This window comes from Urocampus carinirostris, chromosome 11 (genome assembly GCF_059441175.1).
Source record: "Urocampus carinirostris isolate Australia breed hairy pipefish chromosome 11, RoL_Ucar_1.0, whole genome shotgun sequence".
Classification (NCBI taxonomy): domain Eukaryota; kingdom Metazoa; phylum Chordata; class Actinopteri; order Syngnathiformes; family Syngnathidae; genus Urocampus; species Urocampus carinirostris.
In genome coordinates, this window is record NC_142359.1 from 37635528 (window position 1) to 37651062 (window position 15535).

Below are 15535 nucleotides of genomic sequence, written 5' to 3' on the forward strand. Positions count from 1 at the left end.
AAAAAAGAGGACTTTTACTCCGCTACATTAAGCAACGTTGAAGTCTTTACTTCGTTACTTAATAAATGCCCTCCACGTAAGTGCACGTCTGTCTGACTCTGCTAAGGCGCATTTTTTTGGATGCGGAACTCCGCCAGGCGCAACCATGTTTAACCAATCATACATAGCAGCTTCGTCACATGACCATATTCAACTTCAGCGGGGGAAAACAGATCGAAAATGTCACTTAGCAATCCTGACTATGAAACACAGAATAGGAGGAGTACCCCTGGCCTCACATCAAAAGCATGTTCACCTTGAAAAGGGTGCCAAACACCAGCTACAATATGCAATGTCTCCTTTGTTCGAGTTCATGGGCTAGCTCAGACCTGGGCACTCCGGTCCTGGAGGGCCGTATGTTCTGCATGATTTTTGAGGTTTCTCTGATCCAATACAGGTGATTCCAATCACCAGTATCGTTAACGAGCACTTGCTAGCTTGCTAACGAGGTTATAATTTGTATCACCTGAGTTAAAGAAGAGCAAACTTCAAAATCTGGCAGGACGTATGGCCCTCCAGGACCGGAGTGCCCAGGTCTGGGCTAGCTTGTTGTTCTACATGCAGAGCCTGTTAAGATAAGTATTTGGGGCTTTAAATGTGCTGCTTGGTGCTATATGTGCTTAATTTGTTTATTTGATTTATACTAATTTTATTTTATTGTTTATTAGAGTACTTGAATTTACGTTGATTATTTGAATCTTCTATTAAATGTATTTTTGTTGACTGGATGGACTTTGATATTTTGATGATCTGATTGGTTGTTTTTTAAAAAAAATCAATAAATATGACGTCGCTAGTTACTCAGTATTATTACTCAGTAATTTTTTTCACCAAGTACTTTTTACTTTTACTCAAGTAAGTATTTGGATGACTACTTTTACTTCTACTTAAGTAATATTATTCTGAAGTAACAGTACTTTTACTTGAGGTAATCTTTAGCTACTCTACTTACCTCTGGGCGACCGTATGTTATACAGTGCTTATGTTGAACAACTTACATTAACCACCCAATACCATGACTTTGGCTTTCATCAAAAGATATTAGTCCCCATTTAAGCTGCATGAAATCGAATGCAACAATGATCAGCCGAACTTCAAAGGGACGGTGTGACATTTGAGTTGTCCTTGAAAAGTTAAAAGTTAAATATTTTTTCCATTAAGTTTGTGTTAACAATGCCCTAATGAATTCAAACAATCCATATGCTTTATTTTCCACTGGACCTATCTGCTTTTATCTTACTTTTATCAGGCCTTTTTCGGGGCAGAACAAACCCCCAAAAAGATGGAAAAAGAAGAGTTTATTTGAGCGCTTCTAAGAAATATTGTGTACTTGCACGCAAATCATGTGTTACTCTGTCACCATCTTCTGGGAAAAAAAGTCACAATTTCAGCCTTAGGTTTTCAAATCTTTGCACCTTTAATTTACTGTTTTTTTCTTTTAAGAAGCACCATGTGCAGGTGAGAGAGAGTCTATTACATTCAGTAACTATAAAGAAATACAGAAGACCTCCTAATTTATTTTGTATATCGTTGTCAGTGCTGCCCAGTGGATCTGTTTGAAGTGTAATGTGATGTTCACAAATGGTAATTGACACTCATTAACTGTTTTAAATAATCCTAAATCACTTTAATACAAATAGAAATGACTTGACTTGACTTTAAGGTAAATCAAAAAAACAGCCAGACACTCTGGGTGCTCAGCACCCCCGAGGCTCTGAACCTAAGATCTCCCCTGTTGATAATCATATACTGTACCTGTCAACTTATATACAGGGTTTGTACGGCTGCCGTAAATCCTTGAAAATGCTTGAATTTATTGCTGTGTTTTCAAGGATTGAAAAGAACGTGAATTTTGGGTGACATGCTTGAAAATGTTGTCATGTTTCTCAATACGTCTGCTTTAAATCACGCTGTCACTGAGCTATTGGTGGCTTTGCTTTCCCATTGCATTTCTCATTCCGTCGTGATTAACTGCAGCAGGCATCAGCTTGTATGGCATTGTCTTACAAAGCGTCATCGCCATGGTTGGGAGGGTTACTTTAAGAATGTAATCAGATACAATTACTAGTCACCTGTTGAAAAATGTAATCAGTAATCAAATCTAAATACCATAACATTTAAGAATGTAATTGGTCACTTTCAATTACTTTTGGATAAGTCCAATATCAAATATGCTAATAATAGAGAACATAAACTAAATATCAATACAATAACAAAATTCTGTTTCAGATAAATGAACAACGTAACCTTGGGGAACCTGAGAGTGAGCACCCCGTTGCACGTGTGTAGAATGAGACGAGAGGGAGAGAGGGAGAGGGAGAGGGAGAGAGAGAGAGATTCTTGTTAAACAATCAAACAATAAAACAAAATTTAACTTACCTGGGGATAGGAGGTGGTGTAGTGACTATAGGAGGATCTTCTGTTGCTTTTTTTGCGCGTAAGAAACATCGTTATTGGGAGTTGTGAACGTTGGGGTTTTTTTTGTCCATGAAGAAGCGCCTATAAACAGCCATGACGTCATCAATACGATTGCTGAATTCGATGGCTCTTTCCATGTTATCATCAGAGGGGGTGGGATATGAGCGGACATTGCAAATATAAATCAAACTAATGCAAACATAGAAAAGAATAAAAAGAATTTAAACCGACGCGGAGCGGACTTTACCATTGTTTCCTGGAGTGTCAACATAAATATGGTTTATACAAATTTGTAATCTCGTGAAAAAATCTATTATTCAATATACCTGTAATTTGATTGGCGTTTTTTCTGTAATGGAATACAATTAAATTATTTTGTATCCTAATTACGTAACACTGTTACATGTATTCCATTTCCTCCCAAGCCTGTGTATGCACGTAAACTCACGTTTTATATCGTCAATAAAAGTTCTGTTGGCAATGATTGAGGTTTAGTGTTGGTTTTACTTGATTATAAAGACAAAAAAATGCTACTGTCAGGTCAGCCTAAAGCAGGACGCCTCGAGTAGGTCGTCGCGGTACACTAGCGAATGTTACCCTCGACAACGCTTGCACACATTATCTTTGTTTTTATTTTACTTAGTCCGTCTTGCAGTGAGTAAATACTTGCCACGTTGTTTTTGTAAGGTTCATTTTCGCAAGATAAGGGGAATTGCAATCATTAATAAGGGGAGCATTTGGCTGAGGCTGCCAGGTATGCATTTGTGACAGTTACAGCCGCATAAAGCATTGGGGATAGCGACATCCATGTTTTCATAATAATCCGTGCAATAAATAAGTTGCTTGACTTTATTTTTCTTGGTTTTGCCCTTTTTTATGAGAGTGCAAATATAGTTTAAACATTCATGATAACTACAAGGAAGGAGGTCATGACAATTATGATAATCATGATGATGTGCCAGGAATGCTATGAGTCATTTAAACAAGGTCACAACAACTTTAAAACGGACGTTGTCCAGTGTGCTGCAAGAAATTGACCAATTTTATCTTTGCAACAAAAGCATGGCATTGTTTAGTATCTTTGACTTATTCCAGTCATCAGCTGAGTAACTGTAACATTCATCTACATCAGGAATGGCAGCAGATTGATATTTTTTTTCATTACTTTTATATACTAATCATATGCTTACGAGGTCATACAGGGAATTATATTTGATAACTTATTTTATTTGAAATAAATATGTTACATTTAAACTTTGATAGAGACTCAAAATAAAGAAAGACGACAAAAATGGATTTGAACTCGTAAGAACAGGGAGAGAAGCCTTCAAATAAGAAAGTTCAGTGTCTTGCCCAATGACAAAAAAATAACAATAATATATCAAATACAATTGCTGATTTATTTTGTTTATTAATTCATTTTACAAAAAAATGGATAATAGTAAAAAATCTTTCAGCTGATACTTTTTTAAGTGGGTTTTTGTATGTTTTCATTTCCATTTTTTTGTGTGTGTTCCAAATTGACAGAAAAATTATACACCAAAACAAAAAATAATCTGTATTACCTCCTGAGCCACGTTGACTACAAAACTTAAAAAAAAAAAAATACATATTCTGTCAATTTAAAGCCTCTGTGTGTAATATTTGACTACTAGATGACACTGTTGTCTAATGAAAAAAAAAACTGCTGCAATAAGCAACAAAACGGCAGACAAACATGGCTATTCGGTAGGATTCCACTATGTGAAGGTAACACACATTTCTCGACCTATTATTATTATTTTTTAAATAAAAATAACATTGGTACAATAATTCATGTATGTTTGCCTGATGTTCAAATCAGGAGGCATACACATTACACATTGTATCTTTAAAAAATGTAATAATTCAAGCTAAAACAACATGAAACTAGTGCCGGAGATTAACTTTTAAACATTTTCGAAGGACGGTGTGCCTTGAGACTTTTTGATGAAAATAAGTGTGCCTTGGTTCGAAAAACGGTTGAAAAACACTGCATTCGACTACTGCTTTAATAAAATCTTGACTCGAGACGAGTATTTCAGGCTTAAGCTGCTTTATTTTGAAGCGACACGAAAGTCTATGTGCGCGAATAAACTGCTCAAACTATAGCCCAACATTTTTGGGTAAGTTTGCCGTTTACAGATTACAGCACCTCGGGTTTTTAATATTGTAGAGACGGATTGTCAAGTTTATTTGTATAGCCCTTAATCACAGAGTCTCAAAGGGCTGCACATATCAAAGACTATTGCAACTATTATTACAGACTATTATGACACCATCCCCTGATCTAAAACCTACATGAGGGCACATAATACACATATTATCAACATACAATATAGATTATTCATATGCTATAGAGTAGAAGTGTGTTTTAAGCTTATATTTAAACATTTCCTCTGAGGTTGCAGATCGGATCTCATGGGGAAGCGCATTCTACAACACTGGCCCGGATGGAGAACGCTCTCGAACCTGCGGATCTCTTCTTGGCTCTTGGGATCACTAATAGACCAGCATTTTCAGAGCGAAGGCTCCGGACCGGAACATAGGGGGAAATTAAATCAGAAAGATACGAGGGACATTGTGTTTCGAGTGCATGATCAAATTTACCACTTTTTAGTGTAAAAAGGTGAGATGTATGACAATTGTGTGAAATAAATACAACCGTACGGATCGGGAATTATTGGGCGACTATTTTTCAGTCGAGTTTGTCGAAAAAGTGACAACTTTTTGCTTTTTGTCGAATGCAATTCCCACAATGTTGCTTTTAATCAATTCCTTACAACCATAAAACCAAATCAACGATGAAATGTCTACCTCTTGCGGGGAGAATGGGGTACTGTTGCATCCGTCATAACTTCATTTTAAACCCTGGACAGGTAATCAAGTGTACCAGTAATTTATTGTTCAATGTATTTCACATAAAATAAGAATTTACAGAATGCTGATAACAACGTTTCATAAAGAGAAGCAAAGACGGGAGCTTTACAATATACAAGTTTATTTTTTAATTAACTCTTCAGTGGTTGGTAGTCACAGCACAGCTTGCAGGTATTAAGTCACACACCTATTATTTTACAAGAAAAATAAAATACAATTTAACCAGAATAGACGGTTAACATTCTCCTCATCAGTCATTTGCTGCGACTTTTTCTTCAACAACAAAAAAAAAAGCTTAATAATAAGGCCACCAAAATGAATAAAGTTGGTGTGGGATATTCCAACGGCGTGTTTTGGACTCGCAGCGTCAACAGTGCACTTCGACTTTCTGTAAAAGGGAGGCTAAGATTTATTAGCTATAATACTAGAGCTTAAAAAAATAAAAGGACAGCACTTGAAGTAAATTGGGGTAAGGGAGTTTTCAAATATTTCCTTGAAGAAGAAAAACGGTCGGTAGTCTCGCTTAGAATCTGAAGCACTTTTTACCACCAATTGGAGAACAGGACAGAAAAAGACACCTACATTTCCTGTGTGGAACTTGTATACTTTTAATAGTAACAGACTCAGCATGTGCTGCGCTCAGACGTACACTCACATGTATATACACATATATATTATATATGTGTATTTACACTGTTTCACTCAGTACCTCCTAAAACAAGGTGACAACACAGAGCATAACCAACTAACACTACATGCCAAAAGCAAAAAAGGGGGAAAGAGTGATACGTCTGACTAAACAAGTGATGTCATTAAAGCATCAAAACAAATATAATAATGCATATTGCACATTCAGTGAAAGCTTAAATTCCACCTGGTTCGCCTCAGGATCTTATTACCTTTTATTTTCTGTTTCTTATTCCTCTCTAAGGTCAAACGAAAAAAGAGGAAGGGGTTGTGATGAGCGTGCCCGAGTGTGCATGTGTGAATGAATGAACGCGTCAGGATAAAAACCGCCCCGAAAAATACACTTAGTGACACTTCTCAGACGAAAGGGAGAAGAAGGGCACAGCACACAACACTGGAGGAAGTAAAAGGCGGCATGGCACAAATAAAATCCGATGTTGATGCATTAATAATAATAATTAATAATAATAATAGTTCAAGAGCAATTGTCTTTATGTACAACTAAGGCTTACTGGTTAAACATCAGGCTCGTAAACAGAGGGCATGGCGAGGGGAGGGGGTGGACAAAGTCTGATGTCTCTTGCAATTCTATCTAAATGTGCAATTCCATTAGTCACTGGCAGAAGTGGGCAGAGATGGGTAATGGTGGTCATGGTGGCAGTCTGCTCTACTTAGAAATCTTTCTAATGACTCGGAGAAGCGCGCCATTCTCGTCCTGTAGCCTCTGGTGGTCAGCTTTCAGGTCGGGAAGCGTCTGCATAGGGATGACAAGAAAAGTTATCAGGCATGTTTGGATCATAGCTCGGCACCAATGTTCCCTCTAAGCTGCGAACTGTCCAGAACTTCTCAGGGCATAAAAGACAAGCTCAAGCTATCTGTATAAAAATCAGGGCTCGAAATAGCGAAATTCGCAAATTCAGACAGAATTACAGTACATGCAGGCAAAAACAGTGCGGGTTCCCTCTGCGTTTTTAAACTCGGTATTTTGAAGTCAATGTCAGAACAAGATTGATTAAACAAAAGCAAGCGTGCATGTGAGCTCAAGTTATTGCGAGTGGGAGGCAGCTGAGAGGGCATAGGAGATTGCCTTCTAAAAAAAAAAAAGTTTTATTTTTAATCAGCAAGACATTAAAATGGGGCAGCACGGCGGCGCAGTGGTTAGCGCGTGTGTGGCACAGTTCTAAGGTCTTGGGAACCTCCTGTGTGGGTTCAAATCCAGCTACCGGACTTACTGTGCGGAGTTTGTATGTTCTCCCCGTGCTTGCGTGGGTTTCCTCCGGGCACTCCGGTTTCCTCCCACATTACAAAGACATGCATTTCAGGTGGATTGGCCGGTCTAAATTGTCCCTAGGTGTGACTGAGCGAGCGAGTTGTCTGTCCCTGTGTGCCCTGCGATTGGCTGGCAACCAGTTCAGGGTGTCCCCTGCCCACTGCCCGATGATTGCTGGGATGGGCTCCAGCACCCCTGCGACCCTACTGAGAATAAGCGGTGCAGCTAATGAGATGAGATGAGATGAGAAGACATTAAAATGAAGGGACAAGTGTGGTTTACTTTAATTATCGTCTGCACATTTAGACTACATAGCTTTCTTACTTTCGTGACTTCATCAATATTGCTGCACAAGTTTCAGTCTTTTTTTTAGAGAAGCGGCTCAGCTCAGGAAAAAAGAGCAGGCTTTTCTGGCACCCAAACGGCTGTTCAGATTGTTTATGTTGTTTTCATCCATTACTAAGTATTATGTAACATTATGCACAACGTGACTTGAAAATGGGGGGGATTAGGTAAGAAATGTTAAGAAAAAAAAGGGGGGAAAAAAACCCCAACATGTTTCGATTTTTGATCTTTGATCACTTTTGTGTTGCATTCAAATGTGCAAATTATTTGAATGTAACCCTCAATCTTTCTGCTAACATTGTACCACTAAGTGTGATCTAATACAGTTCTGTATTTTGAAACCAACTTAATCCACAACATGTTAGTATTATGTAACAAAAGATAATTTCCTTTGGAAATCTCATGTAATAGTGGTTGTATAAGCAACTGACGTGTATGTGCCCTGCAACCTTTCCAATATTACATTAGCCGATTCAGATTCAGATATACTTTATTGTCATTTGTGTACACGTGTATACAGAACGAAATGTCGATACATCTGACCGCACAGTTTCCTTGAGTGTCAGCCGGGATAGAAGTTTAACCATGTCTTCGTCAGAATTCATTAAAATTTTAAAAATAACTAGTATTTCCAGATAGCCAGCAGAATGCAACATGATTAGAGCTCAGGTTTTGGAAATGTTCAAAACACAAGGTTGATGTTGCTCACCATTATTCCAAGCGATGCTCACATACTTTGTGTGATTGCTCAGACCCAAGGAAGCTTAGAGGGAACAGTGTTCGGCACCAAAACTGACGCTCGTGGGGATAATAATAGTAATAAATATTCTCCGTTTATTTTTCTTTTCAGATTCTCTCTTTCTCTCATGGACTTTTTTTTCTAGTTCTCTCACTCTCTTTGTCTCTTTGTTCTTGCGTTATTTCTCTTTTATTTTTCCTTTCATCTTTCTCTCACTTTTTCTTTCATTATAGTCAAGTCAAGTCATTTTTATTTGTATAGCCCTAAATCACGAAGAGTCTCAAAGGGCTTCACAGATTATTACACTGTATTACACAGACTATTTTTCAGCCGACGAGAAGAGTAGGTTATTCATATGCTATGGAGTAGAAGTGAGTTTTAAGCTTAGATTTAAACATTTCCACTGAGGTTGCAGATCGGATCTCAGGGGGAAGAGCATTCCACAGCACCGGTGCCCGGATGGAGAACGCTCTCGAACCAGCAGAACACTTCTTTGCTCTTGGGATCACCGGAAGACCGGCACTCTCAGATCGTAGGCTTCGGACCGGGACATAGGGGAAAATCAGATCTGAAAGATTCTCTCCTGTACTCTTTCCCTTTTCAATATTTCTCTATAACTCTTTATTTATATCTCTCACTTTTTATTTCTATGCTCCTTTGCCTTTCTTTTACCATTTTTCTTTTTCTCAACTCTGGCTCTCACGTTTTCTTTCTTTCTCCTTTTACTTGTATCCCCCCCCCCAACACAACCCCCCCACCCCCATGTTCTATCTTTATTTTTCTTAAATCCACTAGCAATCAATGGAAGAAGAGAGTTGAGGTAATTTGTCCCAAATAAGGAAGAAGGGTTCAAGAATGTTCCCACCTCATGCAATCCAAATACACTCAAGTAGAAACTAAATAGGGCCACTTTCTCTTGAGTGCACATCGTCTAATTGAAGCAGAATGTGCAGACAAAGGAAAGTTTTCAATCTAGAAATGGGCGATTTGTTTTTTATCACTTAAGATTATTTTTCTGACTTTCTTTCCAACTCAAAAGTTCAAAATATTTAAAAACATTCGTCATGGCCAATACAGAGAAAAACTATTTTTACATTTGACAGTGGAGTGCACGGATTGATAGGTGGTGCTAGAGCCCCAGCCCCTATCTCCAAAGAGAGCCCTTTTACAAATTGATTTTGCTTCCTTAGAAAATGAATGAGATCAATAATGATTGAACACTACCTTATGGGCAGAAGGACATTTCTATAAATCTCTTGCTGACATCAAATTAAGACATTAGAGAAAACACTAGGGGTTTTAAATTGATCAGGCTTGTATAAAAAGTGCAGATGTTTCAAGTAGCAGCATGGAGAAAACATGGAAGACATAGGATTTATTCGTAGCATACACTATACCCATGATACTTCACAATTTCTTATCCAGTGCAAACCTAATCAATTGATCTTCAATATGTATATGGCAGGGGTAAACAAATTGCCCACAGGCGGCCCCAAAAGAACAGTCAGCAGACTGGTTCCCAAAGTAGTACACTTGTGATGTGTCATTGCAATTTTCTAGGCAACAGACCTGTCACGCATGATGTCACAGCCAAAGCTTGAGGCAAAAATAATACTCTGTGCTGTTCAAAACAATGAAGGAACCAAGCTTCTGTTTATGCTAGTTCTGTGTTAAAATGTCATGTGCGTTTGTGTGCCAGAAACTGAGAAAAAGACGTTAGTGATCAGAAATCCAAGTTTTACAGGATCGCAACGGACGCTTCTGATCAGAGTTGTGGTAAATGCATTCAAGGGAAAAGATTGGACCAAGGCACTCATCAAAAATGCACGTGTTCGCAGCACACACTTCATATCAGGTAAGAAAAATTAAACATTAATGATTGTTGATTTCAAGTCCATATTACTTATATCTGCAAAGTATCTTGTTATTTTATTGGCTCATTTTTTTCTACAATTCTGACACATACACACACAACATGAAGACATCTAGCAGCAACGACAGCTTTCTTTTCATTCATCTTTTCACCAGCGCAAGAATGTTTTGCCTCCGGGCTAAGGCTCGTCCATTAGAAATCATTAGTAGTATTTCGTCACATGATAAATACTTCTCAACTTTGGAAATATTTTAGAATTACCCCATTTAAGATGTAATGCCCCAGTGCCGTGTTTCCAGGAAGATGTTTTTCTTTTGTTTTTTTTTTGCACTAATCAGTAACAGCAGTTTTCAGCTATAGAAAAGTTTTAATTTTTTTCACCACGGGTTTGCTTGTCTTAAGTTTACAAATGGTATAATAGTATATATTCTGCATCATTTTTCAAATTGTAATATTTGACTTTTCTAACTGTAAATTAGGGGTCTTAAACACTCGGAACCAGGGATGACAGCTTGTGGACCTGGTATTACAATAAAAGAAATCTTTTTAAGGTGTTTTTATTTTTTGGGGAACAGTTTTGCTTTGTTTCGATCGTTTTACGATAGTTTTTAGGTTAAGTTATTTTTGGACGATTTTCATTCATTTTCATACTTGAGTAAAACGTACTTTACAACTTTTCAGCACTTTTACCTACCTTTCAGCACGTGCATGCTTTTCAGTAGTTTTCCCAAAATACTTGGTTCTGTTTCAGGTTCTTTTCCTACAGTTTTGACTAGTTTTTCTATACTTTACCAGTTATTTTTCATACGTTTTAGTGCATTCTTGAATGTTTACATTTTAGGGTTTTTTTGGGTCATTTTTGAGTGTTTCAGTTGTTTTTTGTCGGTTTTCTTCAGATTTTTATTTTAATGTTCATTTTTGTCATATTTCAGTTATTTTGTGGTTGTTTACGGTCGTTTTGTTTATCAGCGAGGAGTAAGCTAGAAGATTCAAGTTTGGAGCGTTAAAAGTTAAGGAAGTATTTTTTTATTCAGTTCGAATGCCAGTATTAGTTTTCTCGCCAGCAACTAAATGCGTTTTCGTTGTTTATATCCCCTGTAATATTTTTTTATTTTATTTCTGATTTCCTTTTTCCATCTAATTTTGAGTTAAAAAATAATGATATGATGAAACTGGAATCTTTTATCAGAGCTTTCTTTGTGAAAAGCCTGATGACCGCCAGGTAAATTGAGTTTGAGACCCATGCTGTAAATGATGTATAACATTATTAGCTTATATTTCGTGGTGCCATTAAAATCACAATGGGTACTAGGCAGTGTTAGGTGCGTTGCTGAAAATAATTGGTTACAGTCACTTCATTCAAAAAGTAACCGTAAAATAACTGACTATTATACGATTGAGTTTTGAATTTTTATTAACGGTACTGTATATCACATCACATGTTATTTTCATACGAACTCGCAAGAGGGAACTTTAAGCCTGTATTAATAATTTTATCCTTGACCGCGAAATAAAAGCGATAGGAGGAAGCGGGTGTCATGCCTGTCTACCTCTAGGAGTTGTTTATTGGTTAAAGTGACACAGAGGATGAATATTTGACTGGATTAAGTGATTTGAAATGAAGATGATAGTTTGGTAAGCTTTTTATTTATGCTGGAATATCTGAATAATACTAAATATGTTAAGTCGTTAATGACGAGCATGTCTAAGATATGCACGTTCGTGTAACATTAGTATACCATGTGCTCTATATTATTTTAATTTTAAATTGCCTTTTAAAATGACATGTATGTTTTTGGTGGTGGATGTTATGAAATACACTTTCCCCAATAATGCAACTTATACTCCGAGTGCAACTTAAACATGTTTGTTTCCTTCTTAATTATGCATTTTATGGCTAGTTTATACTCCAGAGAGACTTATAGTCCAGAAAATACGCTAATTGCGTTCTTTTGTAATGAGTTACTCCTAACACTGGTCCTGAGTGATGAATTGGAGACCCATGGTAAAAGCTCTTAGAATAGCTCTAAATCGCCCAGGACTAGTTGCATCCAATAATACCCCTCCTCAGGGTGAGCACAAAAAACAAACTACACAGTATGAAAACCAGTCAGGCACCTGTCGGTGGGGGTGGAGCGTGAAAGGATGGTAGGTGTGGGTGGGGTAAAAAGAACAGAACGGAGCAAGTGTGGCCAGCATTTACAGGTCGAAGGTGGGCAGCCGGCTGCAGGCAGCTTGTGAGAGCTTCACCACTACGCGGCCCAACGCCCGGTTCTCGGCCTGCAGCCGCTCCTTAACCTGACGCAGAGCCTGAACCTGCTTTACCTGGGGGAGGTTCTGCAGGGGGGAACCACACAGCAGCGGAACATCAACAAATGTGAAGGGGCCACAACAAAGAGAAGGGGGAGAAGGAAAAGAAGAGGAAGAAGGAGCACATTAATAGAAAGAAGCAACATGTGACAACAGAAGAGGAAGAAATTTAAAAAAAATGAAGGACATATTTTGACCCCGTTTGGACTGACCTCAAGGACACATGATGACATTACAATCTTTCACAAACAAGGCGGTCCATTAGGACACTGAAATACACCCTACTACAATACTATTAGGTCCCCATCACAGGGACAAGTGATCAGATCTTTATTTGCAAGGGTGGGCAGACTGAGTGGCGGGCTGCATCAGTTTAAAAAAAGTTGCTTAGGGGCTGATGGAAAAAAATAGCTCATTGATGCATTTATTTTTTTGTATATGCCGATAGAGTCTTAAAACAGATACCTCTGCAATACATGAGGTAAAAGATAATATAAGCCAATCATTTATGAACAGATAATGAGAGCACAACTTTCAAGTCAAGTCAAGTCAAGTCATTTTTATTTGTATAGCCCTAAAAAATTAATCATGCCATCTTGACTGTTTCACAGTTAAATTAAATTTTAATGTGTCTATATCGCGGTACTACAACACTTTTTTCACAAAAGAACAAAAGGCAAAAATATTTTTAAGGGAACGCACTGATCAAAACTTTAGTACAAGGACTTTGGCATAGAAAGAAAAATCTGAAGGTTACAACAGTCACCAATAAGTGAGAAGTTTACAGGCCTGTGCTGTTAATGACTTCAGCACATCTCCGGCCACAGGATAGCTCACACTGCTCTAGTGTGATTTTGGCTCCTTCCAGCCTCATCCACAGTTCAATGATTGTAGTTGGTTTCTTGACCACAACTTTTACAGACGTTTTCTATTGAGTTAAGATCAGGACTCTGGGCAGGCCATGCCAGATATTTATTTCACCTTAAAGGAAATTCTTTACCCGTTTTGCTGTGTGACATGGGGCATTGACTTACATACAGACTGCAGGCTGATTTGGCAATTAATGTGCTGTTAAAGAAGGTTCTGATACCATTTTGCATTCGCTCTGCCATGTAGCTGTACAAGAGGCTCATTTCCTGCTGCAGAAAACCTTTCACTGACTTTTTTCAACGGTTTGGGGTTTGGTCTTTCTCCATTGTGTCGCCAAAATTAATAATTCCCATCAGACCAAAATGAATAGAATTTGGTTTCTTCCCTGGAGTGAACTTTGGACCAGTTCCCTGTCCACGCAACATACTCCACAGAAAAGCTCAGTATAGCTTTCTAGATTTTTTATTTGTATTTATTTATTTTTAAATAATGAGAGGTTTGTGGGCCTTCAGTCCAAATACAGGGATCAGAATGGAGATTTTCATTTTCAGCTGAAATAGCCAGGGTCCAGGAATAAAGCAGGCCAATTTTTCTAACGGCCGCCAGGGTGCGCCAGAGCAATAAAGGAAAGAGTGAGACAGTCGGATTTTGAATTTGTTTGCTACGCAAGAGAAAAAGTGAAAAAGTCGGAATGCCTTTGGGGTTCAAAAACAGCGGAAATCCGCGGATCCGCGGAAAATTCTGATCCCTGCAAATACTCAAACGGCGAGACACTATGGCGATGCAGATCCTAACCAGGTTCAGCACTGAACTGGGGAACAATTCCAGCTGCACTGTGGAAACAATTACCCATTGAATTTTTTTGCACTGCTCGTCCTCTCTCGCATTTGTTTTCCGTGGACGGCCAGCCTTCTTGGGGCGACTTCAATGAGTTTGTAGTTTTGATTATTTGGACATGGACCGATCAACTTGTCTTGCTGTGGCAGATAGGGCCATCCCTTTAAGTTTTCATCTGGACAACAGGCTGCTAGAGGCTTTAAGTCACTCAAGAATGGCCAACCATCTTGCAAAATCAGTGAAACTGACAGTTAGAATGCCAGTTAAATAGTGGTTGACAGATAATCATGAAATAAGCAGAATTTGCTAGATTAGCACCATTAAAAGGGAGGCACTTGAAAGTGTTCTCTAAATTTGATCAGTGCATTTCTGGCAAAATACAGCTTTTTGTTGTTCAAATGTCTTATCCATTTTGTAAAAAAAGTGTTGCAGTAGCATGGTCTAGACACACCAAAATGTCCCTAATTTCTTTTTAGAATTAATAAATTGTTGGTAAATTGTTCTCTAATTTTGATCTCCAGCGTATAAGGATGATTTTATCTGGGCCTATGCTATAAAATTATTTTTATCGTCATATAATAGTTGCCACGATAAATTAAAAAAATTTCCTATAAAGTTGATGATTTAAACTGTAATTACCACCTAGCCACCGCAGAAAATGAAAGTTCCAGACTTAACATTCAGGAGATGAAAAAAGGCAAGGACCAGGCAATCATTTCGCAGGAATAGCGGCTGAGCCACAGCGGCCAACACAGAGTGGAAACAAAGGACTACAACGCAGTCAAAATAAGCAATTAAAGTGATGAAGGATAACAGCCAGTATACACATTCAAAAAATGCTAAAAAGAGTTAATCCAATTGGTACATTTAGTTAAATTAAAGATTACCTTGCAGGATTACATTTTTTTTAAATTATATTTTGTAAACAGTGCGCTGATAGACAAATTGTGTCGTAATTTCAATCACTGACGAGAGCGAGAGGAATAAGATTTGTCGTATCTATTGCGCGGATTGACAAACCATCCAGCTATGGTCTGTACAGAGTGTGTTGCAGGTAAAAAGCTTTTTTTTGTCTCAATTTAATTTCTCCTTAAATGTAGCACTCATTTTGTTGAAGTGATGCACGCTTGATGCCGGTTACGTGTGTGTATTGGGTATTAGGCAGAGTAGTTGCTTGCTGGTGGTGCGTTCAGGGACTTTTAGTACATTTTATTTTCTACTTTTTGTATTTTGCAGTTAATTGTGATCA

At 38.0% G+C, this 15535-nt stretch overlaps 2 protein-coding genes across 8 annotated transcripts in view; both read right to left on the minus strand.

The window, feature by feature from the left end:
- Positions 1–361, minus strand: part of pawr (PRKC, apoptosis, WT1, regulator) — a 44453-nt gene extending 44092 nt beyond the window's left edge. Inside the window, exon 1 of the mRNA XM_088348049.1 lies at positions 296–361. The gene's annotated coding sequence lies outside the window, so the exon portion shown is untranslated. The remainder of the gene's footprint in view (positions 1–295) is intronic.
- Positions 362–5459: 5098 nt separating this feature from the next.
- ppp1r12a (protein phosphatase 1, regulatory subunit 12A) overlaps positions 5460–15535 on the minus strand; it is a 74791-nt gene continuing 64715 nt past the window's right edge. For 3 of the 7 annotated variants that reach the window (XM_088348599.1, XM_088348606.1, XM_088348601.1), the window contains 2 exons: positions 12388–12606; positions 5460–6796 (listed from right to left, as the gene is read on the minus strand). In XM_088348599.1, coding sequence (XP_088204725.1) covers positions 12469–12606 — 138 coding nt within the window. In that variant the 3' untranslated portion in view covers positions 5460–6796; positions 12388–12468. Of the gene's footprint in view, positions 6797–12387; positions 12607–15535 lie in introns of those variants that run through there. The other 4 variants (XM_088348602.1, XM_088348600.1, XM_088348605.1 and 1 more) reach the window with 2 other exon arrangements.